At 48.2% G+C, this 23,376-nt stretch overlaps 1 protein-coding gene across 1 annotated transcript in view; it reads left to right on the forward strand.

Annotated features, from left to right (window-relative positions):
• Positions 1-2,264: 2,264 nt before the first annotated feature.
• The window catches only part of BRD4 (bromodomain containing 4), a 29,712-nt gene continuing 8,600 nt past the window's right edge, over positions 2,265-23,376 (forward strand). Inside the window, 10 exon segments of the mRNA XM_006898301.1 lie at positions 2,265-2,549; positions 4,028-4,165; positions 5,324-5,459; positions 7,604-7,893; positions 8,320-8,682; positions 9,445-9,573; positions 17,487-17,696; positions 18,023-18,222; positions 18,538-18,833; positions 19,552-19,662. Coding sequence (XP_006898363.1) covers positions 2,265-2,549; positions 4,028-4,165; positions 5,324-5,459; positions 7,604-7,893; positions 8,320-8,682; positions 9,445-9,573; positions 17,487-17,696; positions 18,023-18,222; positions 18,538-18,833; positions 19,552-19,662 — 2,158 coding nt within the window.

Genomic DNA, 23,376 nt, shown 5'->3' on the forward strand with positions numbered 1-23,376 from the left:
CGTTAGCTGGGGCTGTTTACCATGGACACAGAGATCAGCTGCTTTCTGGGGATCAGGTGAATGAGTTTCCTAGGGTCTCTATTAAAGATGTCATTCGTCTGTACAACAGTTTTACAGCAGGAGTGTTCCCAGGGCTGGAAGAGACGTGCTGTAAGTCAGTGTTTTGTCAAAGGGTAGATCTTCCATTCCTTTCTCTTTATTTACTGGAAGAACTTTTATTGTCCCCAATGATTGTACAGGGGACATTCAAAGACAAGGAAGTAGTCATTGTCTATTTGTGAGAACACGGGTCGCTATCAGCTCTGATTGAGTGGACTAGCATCTGTTTTGGTGTGAGGCAAGGCCAAACTCAGTCTTCCAGGCCTGGCTGTGGAGAAACACAGATGGCAACTTGGCTTCAGTCCCCATAGACCTTGCCTGTGTCAACAAGGATGCACGTTGGGATGCCCCATGGCCACTTCCTGCACTAGCAGCAGCAGCGGCAGAGACTATGCTGCAATTTCTATTCCTATTTGTTATGGGCATGACAGTCTTTGGAAATACTAAATATTTGCTAAAGCCCCAGCTTGTGGACCAGGCAGCATTCATTGTGCAATTAAAATCAAATAATCCAGTCAAGTTAACTATTACAGCTTGCTTGGCTCCACAGTCAACACTCTTGGCACAAACAGTCAGAAAATCAAAAGTTTGCATTGGGAAAATCTGCTGTCAGGGACCTATAGAATCCTGCAAAGCAGTGATGTCATTCTAGAGACTAAGGTGCACTTAATCCAGGCCATGATCTTTGCAATCACTTGCTATGCCTTAGAAAGTTTGACAGTGACTAAGGATGACAGAAGAAGGATCGATACCTTCGAATTGTGGTGTTGGAGAAGAGGCTTGAATATACCATGGACTACCAAGAAAAACAGATTTGTCTTGGAGAGGATGAAACCAAGTTTCTCCTTGCAGGTTAGGATTTTAAAGCTCTGTCTCACATACTTTTGGTACGTGGTCAGGAGAGACCAGTCCTTGGAGGAAGGACATCATGCTTGGAAGTATAGAGGAATAGTGCAGGAGAGGATGACCCTGGGTGAGATGGTCATACAGTAACTGAGGCAAGGAGGGGGTGTGTCGGAGTCAGTGAGATTGGCTCAGGACAAGGGAATCTTTAGAGCTGTTGTACATAGGGTCTCGTCTCTGTGAGTCACAGGGGATTCCATGGTATATAACAATAATCCAGTCAAGAACAGAGTAAAAACCTTGAAGACACTGCACTAAAGAGTGTGTCCAAGTGGTCAACAAGAACAAAGACTAAGTTCCTGGGTTTGTTACTCAGATTAAGGGCACGCTCAGCTTACCACATTTCTTTACTACTGAGATGAATTTATTGCTCCTGGCAGGTACTTTTGCTAATGACAATATGACCTGTTACTCCTGCTGAGAGTGGACTGTGTGCGGCTGGGGGCCATATGGCAGTGGAACACATCTGCCCCTGCTGACGGGTACACACAGACAGAGGTTCTGCATGGAGGGTTGACTGAGAGTAGAGTGTCTATATATGATCAGGCTTTTACCAGCTGATTATAAACCGGTTTCTTTGTTGAGTTTTTAGAAATAGCAAACATGCAGAATTGGTTTTTACTTGGATATTCTCTCAGCCCACATGGTATTGTAGACAACTAGGTCAATACTGTGTGGCCCAGCCCATGGTTGGAGAGCTCTAATGGCTTGATGGTAAGGAATTGCACTACCAATACAAAGGTACACAGTTCAAATCCATCACTTGTTCCTTGGGAGAAAGATAGGCAGTCAACTCCTTTGCACTTTACTGCTTTTGAAAACCCACTGAAGAGTCAGCTATAAGGTGGTTAGCCCATGGCCATTGCAGTTCTGTGGTCCAGACTCACAAATTCACACAGGAACAGTGTTAGCACTGTATTCAGTTGAGGCTCTCAGACACACAAGCAGTGTCCCAGTGTAAAGACATGAGAGTGGCGTATGGTTTACACTCAGGGTCCCTGTGGGCTCCACACAACCTGCAGCAATATCCTTCTCCACGTGGATGTGTCTCCTTTTTGCTTGGGTGACAAATCTGGTGAGAAATAACTAGAAGGGAAGAACTGGCTTCTCTAAACCCAGGTGCCAGCTGACAAAAACACATTGGGGCTCATTCCGTCCCCACCGTGACAGTTGCAGTTGGGCTAGGGCTTGAGTGACCCTGTTCTGATGCAGTCTTCTCTCCCTGCAGAGTTCCCAGTGGAGAATGTGATGGGATCGGTAGCATGTCTGCGGAGAGCGGCCCTGGGACAAGATTGAGGAATCTGCCCGTGATGGGGGATGGACTAGAAACCACCCAGATGTCCACGCCGCAGGCCCAGGCCCAGCCCCAGCCAGCTGCCGCAGCCAGCGCCAACCCCCCACCTCCCGAGACCTCCAACCCCAACAAGCCCAAGAGGCAGACCAACCAGCTGCAATACCTGCTCAAAGTGGTGCTCAAGACACTATGGAGACACCAGTTCGCGTGGCCTTTTCAACAGCCCGTGGATGCTGTCAAGCTCAACCTCCCTGTGAGTATTGAAGTCAGGCCTCCTGCAGCCCTGCTGAGGAAGACCATAAGGATGGGGTGGGGCTCCTCAGGATAGCTTCCATTATTCTGATGAGCTGACGCCACAATTACAACTAATTGTTACGATGTATGGGTACATGACAAACTCGGGATTCCTGTCTGGTTCTGTGGTAGGCTAGAATTAGAGTTCCTGGCAGCCCTGGTCTCTTCCTGGTCAGGCACAAGCTGTTAATGCATGATAGGGTGATCCAGTCTCTAAAGCCGTCCTCTCCCTCTCTCAAGGTTTCTATTTTCTACGTCCCAGCAGACAGTTAATGGAAGCACGACTTGTGTCTGCCACTTACCCTTGGGAAGTAGATAGAATCAATGCTTTCATTCTCCCCTACCCCTTCTTTAATTGTTCTAATCCTCTCCTCTGCTGTTTCCAGGCTCCATACAGCCCCCTGGGTATTCTAAAAGTAGAGCAAGGGGTGTGTATGTGGTGGCTCTTGGTCAGAACTGGGGCTGAATGTGCCATGAGTACATATGTGGGTGGTGTTAGCCTCTGGTGACCACTCAGTGGACCCTCCTGTGTCTGTGACAGCCACCTAGGAGCTTTAGGTTATTAGGACAAGGAAAGGGTCCCCTCAGTTCCAGGGTCTGCAGCTTCTCTTATATTAACTATGAGAATTAGCCTAACTCATCTTCCAGAGAATCCATGGTATACACATTGTTGTCCAGAGCAGGCACAACAAATGGGAGAAGAGGAACTGAGGGAACTTTAGGGACTTACAGTCCCCTAAAGACAGATTTCAGCCTTAGAAGCTACAGAAGGTCAGAGATGAGGGGATGGCCTGACTATACTGTTGGCCTTTGGGGCCATCAGTAGCCTCAGGAAGATTATAAGGGTGCAGTGGTTGAAGTCTGGTTGCCCTGGTGTGCTCGATGCACGTCACAGCTCCAGAGGGGCAGAGCAGCAGGGCAAGAACAAGAGGGAATGGATTGGCAGAAGCTGAGACCCTGAGAGGGTCCTCCCCATGATGCCTCAGTGAGGTGGTCAGCAAGGACTACCTGTGGCCTCAAACCTTGGCTCTGTACTATTGCAATTTATGAGTGCATAAATTCCAAAATGTTGTGAATGTGGAATAGGACCTACCAAAGGTGGTTTTATCAGTTAAGAACTGACTTTAAAGACTTTATGATTTCTCTATCATTTCCTTAAAGTGAAAGGCTGTTTTAATGGTTTTTCACTTTATTTATTTTTAAATCATAACTTAGTAAAGGGCTTCTCTTTCTTTTGGGAATGTGAACATGTCCCTTCAAAGACCCTTTAGCCGTTGGGGAGCGTACTTAGGTCACATTGGCTTTGGGATCTCCTTTGGAGTCCCTGGCTGAGAATGTAGGCAAGCTTAGCCCTGTGACACAGCCTGGTGATACAGGTTACCTGGCCTATATGTGTGCCTAAGGGCACCCTGACACATGGCTCTTTTCTGCCCCCAGGATTACTACAAGATTATCAAGACTCCCATGGACATGGGGACGATCAAGAAGCGCTTGGAAAACAACTATTACTGGAATGCTCAGGAATGTATTCAGGACTTCAACACAATGTTTACAAACTGTTACATCTACAACAAGGTAAGCTTTTTTGGGCCAGGTATGTACAGAGAGTGGGCAGGGGTAGGAGTAAGGAGCAGATAAGGCCAAGTCTGAAGGTTCTAGGCTGTGATTGTTCCTGTTACGCGTGTGTTTGTGTGTTTATCTCTCTCTCTTTCTCTGAAATCGGGTGGCTGGCTGGCCAAACTGCCCTTACCAATATAAATGTGTTTATGTGTCTTTAGTGGGGTGACTGGCTGCCCAGGCTGCCCTTACTAATAAAAATTAGTGATGACCTAATATAGTGATGACTAATATAAATTCTGATGACCTTGGAGAATCTGTTAGGACAACGACAACAGCTCATTACAGTATCCACTTGAGTGAACAGTCAGGGGCCTGCTTAGGACCAAGCTATGCAGAGCTGGTCCCAGTGGAGCTCTTTGAGAGACCAAGAGCCATTGGGCCAAGGGCTCCATAATCAAGCGTCTCTCCCAGCACCTAGCCTTTGATTAGATTGTCTTGGACCTTAAGTGTAGACCCAAAAGCCAGTCCTCAGTCCCATAGCCACACCCATGGCTTGGCTGTTCATGGTGAGACCACAGACATGATTAAAACTCACCCTTCTGAATAGAGCGACTCTGGAGGCAGACCCCAGACAGAACTCAGCTTTTGACCTCTGCTGATGTAGTGGTAGAGTGGCCCAGAAGAGATGGGTAGGTGAGTTTCTCCAAGCTTCCTGTATTTTCTAAAAAGTTTTTGATTATACCATGAGGCTCACACGGTGCTTGCATGGATGAGATCCTTTTGGGGCAATGTGTCAGAACCACAGTGGCATAGTGGGCAGCCTGGGAAGACCCAGTGTGCCATTGTTGGGCCTGCTGGGGTTGGAGTTCAATAGGTTGGTAAGAGTGTATCTAATACCAGGAGTAGACTGGATAGCAAGGGAGGTCCTCCCAGGGACTAAAGAATTTGCCAGGTGAGGCAATTAAGATGGTTTCCCTGGACAGATTAGAACAAAAGACTGGAGTGGGAGGTGTGGGGGCCTAGCGCTGACTCACACCCAAAGGAGGGGAGGGGAGCCTTTTGGTTCTGGGATTTCAGATCCGGAAGTGACCTCCCAGAAACGAGGTCTGGTGCTTTGAGGCAGCGTGGAGAAGTGAAGAAACTCTCCAGTTCACCCTCTTGTTTCCTATCTAGCCTGGAGATGACATTGTCTTAATGGCTGAAGCTCTGGAGAAGCTCTTCTTGCAAAAAATCAATGAATTGCCTACTGAAGAGACGGAGATCCTGATCGTTCAGGCAAAGGGACGAGGCCGAGGAAGGAAGGAAGCAGGTAGGAACAGAGTTTGCTGTGTTTTTACCCCACCTTTGTTTATTTCCCAGATTTGATTGGGGCTAGGAGTGGTCAAGAGGCAGCCACAATTTACTGACTGCCAGTGTACCATTCCGACAGTGCAGCATTGTCTTAGTGTAGTATGCTTGCTTTGTTGAGTCCCTGACCGGGGAACATCTCCCTTAGTAGAAACATTGAGGCTCTTTAAGGCAAGCAGACCTGGTGGTGCAGTAGACTTAGTGTTTGAGCTGCTGATCAAAAAGGTGGCAGCGCAAATCCACCATCTGCTCCGAGGAAGTAAGATGAAGCAAGTTGATTTTTTAAAGAGTAATAGCAAAAAAAAAAAAGAGTAATAGCCTAGGAAACCCCTCGGAACAGTTTTCTCCATCCTACAAGGGCCACTTGTTGAGTCACAAATGGCTTAGTGAACAGTGAGTTTGGTTCTGAGACCATTGAAGGACTGTTGGGAATGGATTCCAGGGTATTGCAGACAGTGAAGGTGCTCTATTTGGAGGTTTGATTCCACCCAGAGGCACCTTGAAAGAAAGACCTGGTGATCCACTTTATAAAAATCAGCCATTGAAAACCCTGGGAAGCACAGAGTTTACTCTGACGTTCACAGGGTCACCATGATGTAGAATTGACTGGGAGCTTTGTTGGTTTTGAGAGGGGTTTTTTGGTTGGGGTTTTTTTTTGGTTTTTTTTTTAAATATTTGGTTTTGAGGCATATTAGTGAACATGAGTTAAAATAGAAGCAGACCTATTTCAAAGCATCTTTTAAATTTGAATTATTAACACAATAATTAGAGATGGTCTTTGCTTTTCCATTGTAGGAAAAAAAGACATTATTCTGACCAGAAGTAATTTCCATTCACATGCTAGCTGATCCTAGCCTTTTCAAATGCTGCCTGCGCTTGTATCAGAGTCATGCCTGCTCAATTCTGAAGCCTGTCTCTGACTCTACCTTCTCACAGGGTTCCCAACGTAGCTCATGAAATAAAACTGTTTTGGTGCAGGAAAGTCCTTCCTGGTTACCTTCTCCAGTTCATGATGCACACTCTTTGTAGAGGGGTAGAGTTTGCACAAGGAGGCCAAGATGTGGCTTACATGTTCACCCAGACTATTCCTTTCTAGCTTCACCTCTGTGCTGGGCTCACAAGCTCTTCTGTAGCTGGGCCTGGGGGGACATAGGCTACAGGAATGGCAAGTGAAACAAGGCTTTTGTTTTAGCAGGAATCAGTCCTCTCCCTGGGACTGACTAGATGTCTTGTCAGAATGGCCATGTTGTGGCTCTTCTGCTCTGTCTCTGTGCACATTGCCTGACAACTCAAATCCATTGGAAGAGCCCTCATACCTTGTTCTTGGATCTAAAGGGTCATTTGCTTTCCTAGAACATTGGACACAGCTGGGTGCTTGAGTATGGGACTAGCTTCGTTTTCCTGTTGGCTGGCAAACATTTCTCTGTTTATGGCATAGCCGCAGTCCTGGGGGTAGGAGCTGGTTGGGCACACCTAGTGGCCATTGATGCTCAGGCTCACCTGTTAGCTTTGGAACTTGTACTAGTTACTGAGGGCAGCAGCCATCTAGCATACCTTGGGATCTGAGATGGGAACACCCATTTTCCAGAAGCCTTGATATTGACAGCCACTACCAACTTTCACTGGGTACTTTGAAGTTAGTGCTTCTGGGAACCAGGACAGCATTGCTGAGAGCTCTTGAGGACACCTTTTCTGCTCTCAGCATCATCTCTGGTGCCAGTTATATGCCCTCAGTCAGGCCTCTGTATGCTCTGAAGAGTCTCTGCTCAAGCCAGGCCCTGTGGCAGGATACCCTGGAAGCATAGACCTTGACAGACATGTGACACTTAACTCTGCTCCCTCGTGCTAGAGTTAACCCAGGTGTGTGGTTCTAGGGTTGCTGAGGCATTAGAATAAATGAGGGGAAGAACTGTTTGAAAGACATATATGATTAAGCATTGTATGAGAATAATCTGGAAAAAGGAGTGCATTCAGGGTGAGATAGGGAACAGTGAAAAATAAATAAAAAAAAATAAAGAGCTCCTGTGGGCTCTCAATCTCTAGCATGGGTGTGTCTTGGGAAGCTGGCAAGAAGCTCCTCACTTCTCTCCCTTTCTTTATTCTCAGGGACAGCAAAGCCTGGTGTCTCCACGGTACCAAACACAGCGCCAACATTAACGCCGCCACACACCCAGGCCCCTCAGCAGAACCCACCGCCTGTGCAGTCTGCGCCTCATCCTTTCCCTGCTGTCACCCCAGACCTCATCGTCCAGGCCCCTGTCATGACAGTGGTGCCACCTCAGCCCCTACAGGCACCCCCGCCAGTGCAATCCCAGCCTCCTCCCCCTCCTACACCAACCCCCCAGCCCGTGCAAAATCACCCGCCCATCATTGCAACCACCCCGCAGCCTGTGAAGGTGAGCACTACTCTGGGACTCATGGTTGTGCCAGGGGTGCTTTGGGGGACCAACTGTTTTTACATAAGTGTAGCCTGAGCGCAGCTGCTTGGCTGACGAGTCCACATCACAAGTCAGGGTTTCTTCCTGTTACTGGAACAATGTCCATAGTGGCTGTTTGAGCAGCCTCTGGGGTAGCCAGTGAGCCAGGCAGCAGGGCTGGACCAAAAAGTCTTCACTGCTAAACAGAAAATGGCTTCCCGGGGCTCATGATGCAGTGCTGTGCATGCCAATGTTGGCTCTGTCCCATTGACAGAGCAATGTGGTGGGGGGCAGGCTCCTGTTCTCAGCTTGTGTCAAGAGAATCAGGATCTCAGTCACAGATTGGGAGTACTATGAGGGGCAGCTTTGCAGCAGTTGACCCAGGTGCATCTCTTTTCTCTGCAGACAAAGAAGGGGGTGAAGAGGAAAGCAGACACCACCACCCCTACCACCATTGATCCTATCCACGAGCCACCCTCACTGCCCCCTGAGCCCAAGGTCACCAAGCTGGGCCCAAGGCGGGAGAGTGGGCGACCTGTGAAGCCTCCGAAGAAGGATGTCCCTGACTCCCAGCAGCATCCAGCACCTGACAAGAGCAGCAAGGTCTCAGAGTAGCTCAAATGTTGCAGCGGCATCCTTAAGGAAATGTTTGCCAAGAAGCATGCGGCCTACGCTTGGCCCTTCTACAAACCTGTGGATGTGGAGGCGCTGGGCCTGCATGACTATTGCGACATTATCAAGCATCCCATGGACATGAGCACAATTAAGGTGGGGCTTCCCCCAGGCTGGAAGAGGGGCCTGGCCTGAGGACCTCTGCCTGAGGAGCTTCCCTAGCTTCTTTACCTGCTTGAAGGAGCCCAGCGCCCCCTGTTGGGGAGGGTGCGGGAGGAGTGTGCTTCCAGACAATGCATTTGGGAGATTCGAGTTATGGCAAAGCCCAGCCAGCCCTCACTGGTTGGGCCCAGCAAAGGAGGAGGAACAGCTGTAAGCAGACCTTACATACAGTGACCATTTTAGGAGAGTAAAAGCTGGTGGTGTTGCTCCTTGCCCTGTGTCAGGAAGATGACCCTTGAAATCTTCCTCTTCGGGGACAGTGTCCAGGGTTGGTACTATTGCCATATTCTTAGAACTAAACTAGACCATGGCAGTGTCTTGGATGAGAACTGAATGCTGCCTGAGACTTTCCAGAAGAGTTCATGTCACAGCAGATAGTGTGGTTTTCTTTGACCAGTGTCATGTCTCAGATCTGCCTGGATCAGAATGGGACTTGACCTTCCCGTTCCTAGTTAGTACTGACCTAGGCACCACCTCCTTCTTGACTGGGTGAGTTTGGGTCACAGGTTCCCAGGCCTGGGGCTTGACTGTTGAATGTGTCCATTTTAGTCTGTTACCAAAAACTGGGATGACAGTTTTCCACGTTAGGTCTTGGGTGACCCGAGAAGCTTATTTGCTCCTCTAGGCAGCCATCACTGCTGCCACTGCTCCTGGGACAGGCATACACAGCTAACAGGCCCGATCCTGTCTTCCCAGTCTAAACTGGAGGCTCGCGAGTACCGCGACGCTCAGGAATTTGGTGCCGACGTCCGATTGATGTTCTCCAACTGCTACAAGTACAACCCTCCTGACCACGAGGTGGTGGCCATGGCGAGGAAGCTCCAGGTGAGGTTCGGGGTGGGGCCAACCTGGGACCCCTTAGCAGGCTTTATTTTTGCCATTTGCCTTAGCCACTTTGGAAGAGTAGCCTCAACTTGGGATAAAGTAGAATTATCAGCTAGCGGTACCAGAATCTGGAAGCTTTCAGGAATTGGTTTGTTCCACTGCTGTTCGTGGGTGTGTATATTGCTTATTCTAGAGATCCTCCTCTTTGGTCCCACTGTCCTTGTATTAGAGAATTGTGTTGTGCATGATCAAAGATTTTCTTTTAAAAGTTTTGTTTCAATTTAGTGTTCTGACTTGCTGTGTAGCCCCTTGGTCACAGTTACGGGAAGTTCCACTGGGACCTTTCCTTTGTTGTTAGACATGCTGCTTGGGGAACACAAACATACCAACTAACTGTCCTGGGAATAGAGTCAAAAGAAGTACAGCCAGGGTGCTCCTCAGACACTTTGTCAGTTCTTACCATGCTGGGAAAAGTGGGGGGTCGGTGGGAGGCAGGAAGGCCTTCCGTGACTGCAGCAGTGGGTCCAGGCACAGCAGAGTGTGTGAGGATGGCACAGGTTTTTGTTTTCGTTGTGCATAGGATCACTGTGACTTAAGAGTCGGCTCTCTAGCAGCATCTGATGACGATAAAGTAAATATTCGGTATTCCTGTAATTCTTTTATATATTGCATTCTTTAAAATGATACTGTAGGATAATGGAAGTCTGGCCTCGCTTCCTTAAGGCTTGCTTCTGTCCCAAGTTCAGAGTGGGACTGGCAGTGCCTGCTGCCCTCATGCTCCCGCATGACCTATGAAGTTCCTCCAGCACAGAAAAGGAACGCTTCTGAAGCTGATGGCCACTGTAGAACTATGTCATCAACTAGGCTAACCAGTATCTCCACTGTGTTGAGGCTCACCATCCCTGTACCACCACCTCTCAGAGCCAGGGGGTCTGTATATCCCAATCCAGCAGTTGGTCTGAGGACTTGGGCTTTCACTCCCTAGGGTGAGCTCTGCAGGCTCTCACTTCTGGACCTTTGGAGTGCCACCTCGGAGACTGGAGGGCATTCTGCCGGCTCAGTTTAGTTTCCTTTTCTCTCTCTTAGGGGGTAGGGAACAGGCTGAGGAGGACACTTTTAGTTTCTTTGCCTGCCTTCATAAAAGCGCTGTGCTTCCTGTTCTCTTGGTGCCATTTTCCTGCAAGTTTTGTAAATGGTCACCAGGTGGCAGCAGTGCCTGCGGAATTGCAACAGAGAGGGAGCTTTTCATGCATTCCTTTTACTTGCCTTCATGAACACAGAAAACTGAAGCAAGTTCTTTACCATCGTTTCTCTTTTGAGCTAGCTACCTTATTGAAAGGGAAAAGCACCCTCTAGTATAGTGTTCCTGGCTTTTTTTTTTTTTTTAATTTAGGTTGTTTATTTTTCATTTCAATGAACATCTACAGAGATTTTGGGATTCCATTCATTCATTGTTGCACCCTTCTCCCCACACAAACCCCTCCCCCCTCCCCCCTGTTCCTGGCTTTTGAAACCTCTCCACAACTTATCCCCCCCCTACAGCCTTCACTTCTATCAAGATTTCTTGGTTTTGTTTGTTCATTTTCAGACTTTCCCCACACCCCCAATTTTTGTTCTGGTATAGGATATTGGAGGTTCTCAATGGGTTGCCGCCACCTCCTCTTCCTCCTAGCCTGCGGAGTTTGTTTTTAGGTGCTGATGTCATATGCCAGGCTGGACAGACATGAGAGGTTAAAGGTGTGGGCGGAGACAGTGGACTGGACCACACCACACCACATCATAGAAGGACCACTACGTCCCCTCCCCGAAAGGTGATCTATATTTGCCCTAGTGAGCTCTGCTGGCCTAGTGTGTAAGGAGCTGTGCTACTAACCCCAAAACACGTGGTTCAGACTTACCAGCTGCTCTAGGGAAGAAAGATAGACAGTCTTCTCTGTGACTTACAGCCCCTGAAAACCTGCTGGAGACTCATTCATTAATTCAGACATGACAGTTCATAGTGTTACTTGCCCTCATGACACAGATGGTTCAGAGGGACTCCTTTTGACTTCCCGTTATTGGGGGTGTGTGTGAAAAACCCATTTGCCATCTGCTGTGTGTGTTTAGACTGAAAATTGTACTTAGTAGGGTTGTTAGTGGTGATTTTTCTTCTAAGACACCATGTTGTTAGGTGACATCAGGTCCGCTGCGACACACAGCAGCCTTACCCTGCACCATCCTCGTGACCTCTGTCCTCTTCAGGCCCATTGTGGTAGTCACTGTGTCAGTCCATTTTGTTGAGAGTCGTCCTCTCTTTCTCTGACCTTGCACTTTTCCCAGCATGATCTTTCTCCATGCTTCAGTTCCTCTTGAGAATATACTCAAAGTCAGTATAAACAGAGTTTCACCATTCTTGCCTCTAAGGAGCACTCTGGTTGCATTTTCTTAAGACACATTTCCTTGTTCCCTTGACAGTCCAGGAGGTACTCAGTATTCTTCACCAATACCAGAATTCAAAAGTACTGATTCTTCTTTGGTCTTCCTTATTCATTGTCCAGCTTTCAGATCCCTAAGAAGCAATTGAAAACACCATGGCTTACCTTACTCTAAACTCACATCCTTGCTTTTTAGCACTCTGGAGAGGTCCTTGACCACAGATTTCCCCACTGCAACATGTCTTTTGATTTCTTGACTGCTACCACCATGGGTGTTGATTGTAGATTCAAGTAAGGTGAAGAAATCCTGGACAACTTCAGTCTTTTCTCCATCTATCATGCTGCCTTTTGGTCCAGTGGTAAGGCTTTTTGTTTTCTTTATGTTGAGATGTAACTCATATTGAATGCTGTTGTATTTGATCTGCTGCAATAGGTAGCCCAACTTTTACTTTCTGAAAGCACAGTTGTATCATCTGCATAATGCAAGTTGTTGATGCATCTTCTCTAATCCTGATGCCACATTCATCTTCGTATAGTCCAGCTTCTCAATTTGCTCTGCAGACAGATGGAATAAGTATGGAGAAAAGAATATAACCCTGATGGCACACCTTTCCTGGTTTTAAACCATGCCATATATTCCCTTCTTCTGTTCAGACGACAAATTCTTTCACTACGTATGGATTTCACATGAGCACAATTAGGTGTTGTGGGTTTCCTGTTCTGAATGTTAGTATTAATTTGTTGTGATCCACAGAGTGAAATGCCTTTGCATAATCAATGAAACACAAATACACATCTTTCAGGTATTCTCTGCTTGCAACTAAGATCTACCTAACATCAGCAGTGATAATAATCTTTGTGCCTCTTCCCGAGCTTGAATTTCTGACCGTTCTCTGCCAATATACTTGGCCCAGTGGTTTTTTAAATAACAGTCAGCGATTTTACTTGCGTGATCTATTAATGACAATTGTTTGATAATTTCCACATCCTGTTGGATCATTATTTTTGGATTAGGAACAAATAGAAATCTTGTGCAGTCAGTTGGACAGGTAGCTGTCTTCCATACTCTTTGGACTATCTCCATATTGGCTCACTGGTGAGCATGTCCAGGGTTGCATCTGTTTCCTGAAATAACTCAAATGGTATTCCATCAATTCCTGGGCCCTGATTCTTTTGCCGTTGGTACAGCTTATACTTCTTCCTTGAGTACTCTTAGTTCTTTTTTTCTTTCTTTTTTTTTTTTTGCTTTTACAAACACATGTTATCACCGTTGAGGAGACAGAAAGTGTTAGGATGCTAGATCTAGGGAAAGACTTTTTCTGTAGGTGCTTCATATTGAAATGATATGGTATTGACTTTTTAGTGCAGTGACTTTGTATTCTTTAATCTTTTGATGCTTCCTGCGTCATTCAAGATTTTGTTTACAGAACCCACCAGTATTTTAACTGGAGGTTTGAATGTATTCTTCATTCAATTCTTTTTTTTTTTAAATTTTTATTTTATTTTTGTGTGAGTGTACCGTCAAATCTGATCTGAGATTGTCCCTCCTTCCCCGGCAGAGCATCTGGTGGCTTCGAACCGACTTCATTCAATTCTTACAGCTTGAGAAATGCCAAGTGTGTTCTTCCCTTTTGGTTTTCGGACTCTTGTTCTTTTCACAATTTGTTATATTACTTTGTTTTGTCTTCTTGAACCTGCCCTTTTGAAATCTGTTCAGCTCTCTCGGAGTCAACATTCTTTGCCCTTGTTTTATCTTCCTTTTGTTCCAGGGCACTTTTGAGTCTCATCTAATATCAGTTCTGGTCTGCCCGTCCCCACGCCATCCCCATATGTTTGTCATGCCCTTTAACTTTGTTCATGGATAGTATCCTGGATGTTATTCCACAACTTCTTGGTGTTCTATCGTGAGTGTTCAGTGTCTCATATACACTCTTAAGATGGTTTTTAAATAAGTTGGGATAAAGACTAGGTCATATTTTGGTTCTTACAGACCTCCCCTCCTTTTCTTTATCTTTAGGTTGAACTTCCATATGAGATAGTCTGTCTCATCCATAATCAGCCCCTTGCCTAGTTTGACTGCTACTATTGAGCTTCTCCAGCATCTTTTTCCACAAGTGTAGTTAGTCTGTTTCCTTTGTGGTCCCATCAGGTGAAGTCCATGTCCATAGTCACCATAGATGTTTTGTTGGATTATTTTTTTTTATTATTTTGTGTGCGTGTACCGTCAAATCGGATCTGACTGGTATAGGAGGAGATTGTCCCTCCTTTTCCAGTAGAGCATCTGGTGGATTTGAACTGTATGCCTCTGGGATTGCAGTGCAGCTTCTTGTCACTAGGCCACCAGAGCTCCCTGTTGGATTTTTTTAAAAAGTCTTTGCATTGGGTAAAATTCCCTCATACCATTCGCAGCCTCATTTCTTTCTCAAGGCCATATTTTCCAACTACAAGTTCTTCTTTGTTTCCAGCTTTTGCATTCCAGTCAGTTACTAATGCATCTTGGTTGCATATTGACCGCAAAGGTTGGTAGAAATCCTCAATTCATCTGTGACTTTTGTGGATGGTATATATATTTGAATAATGATTTTGCTAACAAGTTGTATGCATGTGGATAGTAGCCTATCCCTCACAGCATTATATTTCAGTATTTTTGAAATACCCATTTTGATAGTATGTGATTGATTGAGAATGGTGTCAGTACCAGTCCATCTGAGCTCCTCTAGGATAAGTCTTTATTATGTATTCCATTTCATTTTTTATAGCTTCTATTTTTTTTTAGATTTATATCTCCTGGTCCACTTCTTTGTGGATGTTTGTAGGTATTTCTCTTCATTTTGAGTCTTGAAGTAAATGAAGTTCATCAGCAGATGAACTTCATTGGCTGAAGGCTTTACACCATCCACATCATTTTGGTAGACTTTGAGGGGGCAGCTGTTTCCCAGATGAATTTGAGTGCCTTCCAACCTTCAGGGCTCATGTCCCGGCACTCCCTCCAACAGTCTTGTGTTGGTCATAAGAATTTTCAAAAATCTTACTTCAAAAGTGAGTGCTACTCTTTTTCTTGGTCTAGAAACTTCTGAAATCTTTCCACCGTGGATGACCCTGCTGAAATATATCAGTCGCGTTATTTCCAGCATCACAGCAGCACACAAGCCATCACGGTATAACAAACTGACAGACAAGTGGTGGAAGGCACGTGTGGTTAAACCCCCATTCTTTTAGTTAACATCCAAAGGCACTCATTGTTTATACTAGCCTTCTAGGGAAAGCCAGTGTCGTTCTATGTTTCTGGGATCGTTTTTGGTTGTGTTTTTGTTTGCTGTTGTCTTTCCCCTCAGCCCCCCCTTTTCTTTCCCTGTGTGGTTTCTAGCATCACCACTGTGTAGACAGCCTTCAGGGCAAGGTGGAGGCCCAGTGCCATCCCTGTGTATGTGTGTATGTCTGAGTGTGCATTTGACACACTGTACACATTTATTTGTGCCTAAGTGATTTGAGTGTGTAGCCATATGTGACTTTGTGTCCTTAAGTATCTACACACATCTTCCATTCACAGCTGTGTGCTTATCCACCTCTCTACCCAGCTCTGGTATCTGGTCAAGCACGATAGCTATCAGGAGATTGTAGGGGAGGTGGCTGGGAAGCCAGTTTTCCTAGTAGTCTTGTACTTTTTTTAATACTATGGCCTTTTGGCCTTTAAGCATCTTCTTTTCCTTGGCACAGCCAGGGTGAGTGACTCTAATTCACATTCAAGCAGTGACTTGTTCACATTTAGGTTTGTTGAGGAGCATATTGTAATGTACATTTTTATACAGAGGAGATAGTGGTTACAGGATGCATGATATAGGTTGGCATGATAATCTAGTTTTGAAGCCACTCCAAGAGAGCATGGTTCATTCCCTTTATATTCTGTGCAAGTATTGGTATCTACTGACTGTTCTTGTCCTTGGTTTCTTGACCACAGTATCTTCATTCTAAATTTAGAGCTAAATCAAATGTCTGGTCCCCATGCTACATCCTCTTTGTTCTTTAAAACTCTCCACAAGATCCTGCTTACTAAGCCACTCTGCAAGAGGAGGGCCCTTCAAGGTCCAGCTTACCCTGGTTGTCCCATCAGCCCTTGAATTACAATACCGGGTAGGTCTTTGTTTCCTCTCTCCACTTTGTTGTGATTTTTCTAGGGTCAGGGGACATAATCATTCTGAGATCCCTAGCAGAGTGCAGGCACATGCTTACGTCAATGACCATCGAAGAATATTTTGCTGCAGCAGCCCGAGGCTCCCTGGCACAGGGTCTGGAGAATTCTCTGGCCTACACAGTGTAGGACAGGCCCTATGGCTGAGCAAGGCCAGGAAGGCGCCATCTGCCCCATGTGGGCCTCTCTTCACCCCTTCTGCATCTTTCCTGCCTCAGACTTTAAGCCCCAACTTATGCCCATTATTCTTTGGCCTTAGAACCTGAGAGAGCTGGGATGGCCCCCTTCAGACGTATTCTGTCTGGTAAAGAAATGTATCCTCTTTCTGTTGGCAGGGGTTAACATAGAGACAGCTCACTCTCTGGCTCAGGAGAAGAGTGGTCATTTTCTCAGAAGCCTTGACTGTCTATCACCACCTCCTCCGTCCCTAAAATCTTGAGACGATGTCCATCTGAAGTCCCCTGACTTGTCCTTGTCTCTTGACAGCAGAACCTCTTGGCACCTCACCAGCTCTGTCTCCGCTCATTTGCTCCTCTGCCCATGGCTGTGTTCTGCTGCTGATATGAGCCCCTTCTCTCTAGATTTAACAGCCTGGGCATTTAGTGGTCTCTTATTCCTGGTGAACATCTTTGCCTTCCAGAATGTAATAAGTAAAAACAGCTAGGACAAAGTTCCGGCTGCCCTTTACCCCGCCACCTTAAGGCTATATGCTGAGAGACCCTGAAAAGGAGCAATGGTGGTGCTAGGGAGAGGGGAGACACTTCTTGAAATATCATGAGTGTTGCTCCACTCCTCAAAAGCTGCTCTCAAAAGCATCTGTTCTGTCTGCTTTACTGTGCTCCTAACTTGGCTCCACTGGGTTCCCAGTCTTAGGCAGCCCATTTTCTCTACCACATGAGTCTTTGCTAGTTTGATGGTCCTGGGCTCCGCCTGCTTCCACCTGACTCTTGGGTCCTTCTTGCCTAGGAGACACCCTGTGCTTTTACATAGGACTTGTGGAGTCACATGCAGACATGAGCACTCCTGTAGGCCTTGGCCTTCTTGCTAAGCTTCACACTCTGCCAGGCACCTCCATGGGTACACAGGGGCATACTACTCAGGAACAGATGCGCTTTCTCCTGCTCTGTTAGCCTTGGTGTCTCAGGCACTACCTCATGTTAGTACAGACAGTCAGGCACTGGTGTTTTCCCAAGGAAAGGGGCACAGCCACTGCAGGAGTCCTTTCCCCCTCAAAGCAAGCTTTCAGGGAACTTTCTCGGCATTATGCCATTGGGCTGCACTTCTCATGGGCATGGCTCTTTTTACCCCAGGACGTGTTTGAAATGCGCTTTGCCAAGATGCCAGATGAGCCCGAGGAACCTGTGGTGACTGTCTCTTCCCCAGCTGTGCCTCCACCAGCTAAAGTGACAGCCCCACCCTCTTCCAGCGACAGCAGCAGCGATAGCTCCTCTGACAGTGACAGCTCCACTGACGACTCAGAGGAGGAGCGAGCCCAGCGTCTGGCAGAGCTTCAGGAGCAGGTGAGCTGCCTCAGGCCACTGGCGCCGGGTGCTCTCCTCAGCATTGCATTCCTGATCCTCCTGTGCACCGTTGGTGTAGGGGCCACCTTCTTTGAGCAGAAGGAAGAGATTTCTGAGTCCTCCTACCCCGTGAAAACAGGTAGCAGGGCCAGAGTGTGATAAGACTGCTTGTCTGCCTTCTGCTCAACTATGTAGAACTCTGTTCCTGGACCAGGTTGGATTAGACTTGATCCCTTGTTGGCTACTTCCTGGGGCTTGGGGTGGGTATAAGCACCTCACTCTGAACACTGAGCACGTCCCAGTTGTGACTATTGATCTTTTCACAGCTCAAAGCCGTGCATGAGCAGTTAGCAGCCCTTTCACAGCCACAGCAGAACAAGCCAAAGAAAAAGGAGAAAGACAAAAAGGAAAAGAAGAAAGAGAAGCACAAAAAGAAAGAAGACGTGGAAGAGACCAAGAAGAGCAAAGCCAAGGAGCTCCCTCCCAAGAAGACCAAGAAAAACAATAGCAACAACAACAATGCCAGGTCTGTGCCTCCCACTGGTGGTATAATGGGGGCCCCACTTTTCTTGGGAATCATTGTCACATGTAGGTCTAGTGGCCCTGCTTGTATGCTCTCCTATGAGCCTTTTGGGCTTGGCTGTGTTTAACAAAGCGTCAAAGCACAGTGACCACAGCCAGGACTGGAGAAGTGGTTCTTAGGGTCTTAGGGGGGACTGGGAGCACACCACTTGGTGGAGTCAGCCATCTCCCCTGACTCTGGAGCCCAGCTCATCTGTATTAGCCACCCTGGTGGGGTGTGCAGACTTGGTCTAGTTAAATCTGTGTTGTCGTGTTGCAGCAAGAAGGAACCAGCACCTGTGAAGAGCAAGCCACCTCCAGCATATGAGTCAGAAGAAGAAGACCGTTGCAAACCCATGTCGTATGAGGAGAAGCGGCAGCTGAGCCTGGATATCAACAAGCTACCCGGTGAGAAGTTGGGCCGTGTGGTGCACATCATCCAGTCCCGTGAGCCTTCACTCAAGAACTCCAATCCTGATGAGATCGAAATTGACTTTGAGACCCTGAAGCCATCCACACTGCGAGAGTTGGAGCGCTATGTCACCTCTTGCCTGCGCAAGAAGAGGAAGCCCCAAGGTACTTGGTTGGGTCCAGCTTCCCTCCCCCTTGTAGACCTGTCGGTGTCCAGTGTTTCCTGGGCGTGCTTGTCTGGATGATTCCATTTGTTGCACCATCTGGAATCCCCTAGTGACACTAGCTATGGCCTGTCCATACCCTCCGGGCCTTGCCTCAGGGCTGTCTTTACTCATGCTTTCCCCTTCCCTCTTTTGGGCTTCCAGGGCACAGCCAAGAGGAGAGTAGTATCTGTGCTGTCCAAAGGACAGTGCACTGTAGGTTAGTTCAAACTTGAGCCCACTTGTTGGTCACTTCTAATGTGGCTGGCTCTGTATTGTTCTCCCCTACCCTGGCTAACTGAAGTTGTCTTAAATGCCTATCCTCCATGCTAGGGTTCACAGGGCACAACTGCTATTGCAGCCCAGGCTGTCTCTGGACTCAGACTTGCCCTAGTTTGGGCAAGTGCAGCACAGCACACAGTTGTCCCCTGGGAGGACCACAGGTACTTTCCTCCCTTGCTTTGTCTCAATGTCAAGCACCAAGGGAAGGAAGTGGCCCTCTCTGTGCCTGTCTTCCAAGTCTCACCATGTTCTACAGAGAGATAATTGTGCTATTTTGGGGGTTTAGTTCACCTGTGGGGAAAGTAGGGCCAGGTAGAATCTAAGACTCCATCCATCATCTTCTGGATATCTGGGATTATCAAGATACCCATGTCAGAAGCCCTGTGCTTCAATTGCAGCAGAGAAGGTGGATGTGATTGCTGGCTCCTCTAAGATGAAAGGCTTCTCCTCTTCTGAGTCAGAGAGCACCAGCGAGTCCAGCTCCTCTGACAGCGAAGACTCCGAGACAGGTCAGTCAGCTTGTGTGTGAAATCCCTCTTTGACCTGCAGAGCCCTTTGTATGCCTGTCCACCCACTGTGTTGACCTTTTCAGTGGGGTGGAAGTGGGGGTGGGAGTTTCCCTTTCTAGCAGCTGGCCCTGTTCTCCCTCAATTTCTGCCTGGGCTGGGTATTCAAAGGCCTGGATCGGGAAGGGGACCCCATGGGCTGCAGGTGAGCAGGTTTAAATGCATGACTGCCTTGCCATTTGCCGCAGTGGGTACTCTGCATCCCTGCAGTGTTCTAAAACCACAGTCCTGAGTGGCGTGAACACAGGGGGTACTGTTCCACCCCAGGGTTCACAGCCATCTCGACTGCTTGCACTCTGCGCTCGTGAACACTGGTGCCCTGCACCTCCCGTGGCCATTCTGTGGGTTCTGCCGAGTTGAGAGCCCACTCGTGAGCAGCTTATGAAGTTGAACAAATCCAAGAGAGATTCTGGAAATATAATGAAGGCCTGGCCTCCTGACTTGCATTTTCTTCGCTATACATTCAAGACAGGCCAGGAGAAGGGGTAGTGGACAGTCAGCTTGGTGTGGGCAAAACTGCTTCGTGAGCTCACACAGCTCAGACTTCCTGGAAGTAAAGCGAACAGGCAGGTGGTAAACCTACTTAGGAGTAAATCTCTTGATATGAGTGTCACAAGGGCATTGGCGTCACCTCTTGCAGCATGATGCTGGTCTAGGTGGCAGTGTGAGGGAGGTGGTGTGTGAATTGGGGTGGGGGATGCAGGAGGTGTGCCCAGGTTAGATGTTACAGTCACCCTCTTTCCCCTCTGCAGTAAAGTCACCTACCCTGGGTCATCTTATGCTTGATGGGCTTCAGGGAGATAAAATTCAGTCAGTCCGTCCCGTATTTATTGAGTGCCTGCTTGACAAAAACTGCCCACTCTGTGGACCAGACTGCCATTTCCACTCCCATCAGATCTCTTGTGGATTTTGTCTGTGGCCCTAGGACTGCCTTGCCCTTGTACCCTAGAGAAGGCCTGCGCCCTCCTGTAGTGAAGGGCTGTTTTCTTGGATGTCTTTAGCATTTTCTATGTCAAGAGCAGCCCAGCCATAGCTGGCTGCTTTTGCTGGAACCCTCTTGTGTTTTTTGTAGACAGCTTCTGCAAGGGTTTCTACTACCTTTCTCCGTTGGACCCACAGCTGACATTGCCCCCAGCCACACGCCCTCCATGGTGCAGTGCTTAGGTGGGAATCCCGGGAACAAGGACCCCCCCTTCACCATAACACACACACAACACACCTATAATAGATGACTGTGATGCGTCTCCAGTGCTCGCCCACTGAGATTCCCCCACTTCATTTTTTCCACTTTCCCCCTCTTTAAAATGGGGCAAGATTGTGCAACTGGTAATCTGAGAGTCCTGGGAACAGCTGTCCTGGCGGGAAAGAGGCGAGATTTACAGTCTCTGTGCCGCCAGCTCCCAGGCTTCCACCACTTGCCGCCTCAGCCAGCCCCTCCCGCCCGGCACTGGCTGAGGTTCTTTGTCCTCCCCCTCTCTCAGCCACGTCCACTCGTGAGCTCAGCATCTGTGGGGGCCATGTTCATGTGTTCGTGCCAGACCACTCAGTTGCTGGAGGTCCCGTCACTGTTGCCCAGACCGTGTGCCAGCTGGCTGTGGCTTCCTGAACCTCTTAGGCAAGTGGTTCAGAGAGAACACAAGTGGATTCCAGGTCTAGGAGCCAGCAGCCCTACTTTCTGTGGTGGGTTATGGGTAATCCTGCCCAGGAGAGTGGAAGGTGGTCTTTTTTTCCTTTTTCCTGTGCTGCTCTTTGGACAGCTGGGGTTTTAAATGCACCCACTTCTGTCACTTGCAAAAGAGTTGGTTCTGCCAACGCAGAACCCGAATGTGGATCTCCATGGGAATCCAAGGCAGAGGCACTGGAGGGGACAGCAGACCCTCCTTGTCCCTTGCTGCACTACGTCTTCTGACATTGTCCTCCACTGAACCTGGGTTCACTTAGAGAGCTTGTTATAAGAATGAATATGGAGGGGTTATGTAGAACCTGGTAGCTATCACCAGGGCTTCAGACCTGAGGTGTCTTTAGGACTCTTTTGAGCTTTGACCTTGTCCTGTTCCTGAAACTCTGGGAAGAGACACACAGCCTGAGCCCTGTTGGAAGCTGAGGGCACCTGTGGGAGGAATTGAGGGCCTGAAGGCTCCAGTCTCTGGGACTGGCTCACTTTACTTTTACAGCAGCTTGCACTTAGCTATTTTCGTCTTCTGGTTTCCTTTTCCCAGGCCTGGAGTATGTGGGTGTTTCTTAATAGCTCCAGGGGAAAAAGGAATGCTTGATGTTTTGGAAACATCTAGGCTTAAGTGCAGATAGGGGCCACTGGCACTCTCACCAGACAAGCTGCCTCTGCCTCCTGCCTGGGTCTGAGGAGCTGTTCCCAGCCCAGCCTGGGCCTGCCTGCTTTTCCACAGGTTGGGGAAATGATTGACCACACATACACAGGGTGGGTGGGTGGGGTGGTACCTGGAGAATTAATTGAACAAACACAATTCTGGAACTCAGGGGTCTGGCTCCAGTCTCTGAAAATGCCAGAGAGGAAGGCCAACCTAAGGTTGCTTTTGCCTTCACAAGATCTGAGAACAAGAGATGGCTGAAGTCAATCAGTGACTCTCTAGACCAACTGCAAGGGCAGCCACTGGATGACACCCACATGCTGCAGCTCTCCTCTCTGATGACTTCTTCCTTTTCTTCTCAACAACACTGCAGACCAGCTCTTCCTCTTGAGCTTGGAACTCTGGAGAAGTACTGGGACCAACCTCTAGTCTTTCCCTCCCTCAGCTGGAGGTCCTGCTTTTAGAGTTTCCCCTCCACAGGGGGCTTGACTTGACCCACCCACCTAGGCCCCTCTAACATGGCCCACCCCTGCACTAGGACAGCATGCTGGAGACAGCTCCAGTAGGGTACACACAGAGCTGGTTTTCTAGGAAGAAAATGAGGGGGCAGGGCAGGGGCGCCTCTCAGAATTCAGAGGAATTTTTGATAAAAGGAAATGCCAGCATTGCGCTGTGCAGGGTGCATATGGAACTCGTTACAGAAGCCGTTGTTCTGTCTAGAATCACAAACAGGCTCAGGGAGGTTCCAGAGAAGTCTGAACACTGCACGCTTTCTGGGGGAAGTGGGTGTGTTCAACGCCCTCTGGAGGGGCGCAGCTCCGCCTCCTGGTTTTCTTGTGTCCCATGGGCAGAGGAGGCCAGCCAGCCGCAGCTCTTGGTTCTTGTGACTGACTGAGCGTAACATTCCACACCATCTCTCTCACACTGGTTTCTCTCTCCCTCTATGTAGGTCCTGCCTAATCATTGGACACGGACTCTTAATAAATCGGTCTTCAGTTCCAGATTCCTTCCCAGCGAGCTATAGCTTAAGTCCATTTTCTTCCGTGAAAGGGACAGGACTCCACCAAGTCACGCACCCTCAGAGCCTTGGGCCTATCCCTGGGGGGCAGCTAAGTCATGCCCAGCAGTGCACGCCTGTTCCCCTTCGGGAGGGCTGCCATGGGCCCCCTGGGCCTTCCAGGGTCAAGACTGCCTGACTATAGCGCCCGGCCCACCATGGGGCCTCAGGGTGGGGGCAGCTTCCAGGGGTGGCACAGTCCCCCCTGCGCACGTGGCATGCTGCCCAGGCGCAAAGTTGTTCTCTTCACCTTCCCTCTTTCCTGGGACTCTG

Source organism: Elephantulus edwardii, unplaced genomic scaffold (genome assembly GCF_000299155.1).
Source record: "Elephantulus edwardii isolate Elephantulus edwardi_28Jun2011 unplaced genomic scaffold, EleEdw1.0 scaffold00226, whole genome shotgun sequence".
Taxonomy (NCBI): domain Eukaryota; kingdom Metazoa; phylum Chordata; class Mammalia; order Macroscelidea; family Macroscelididae; genus Elephantulus; species Elephantulus edwardii.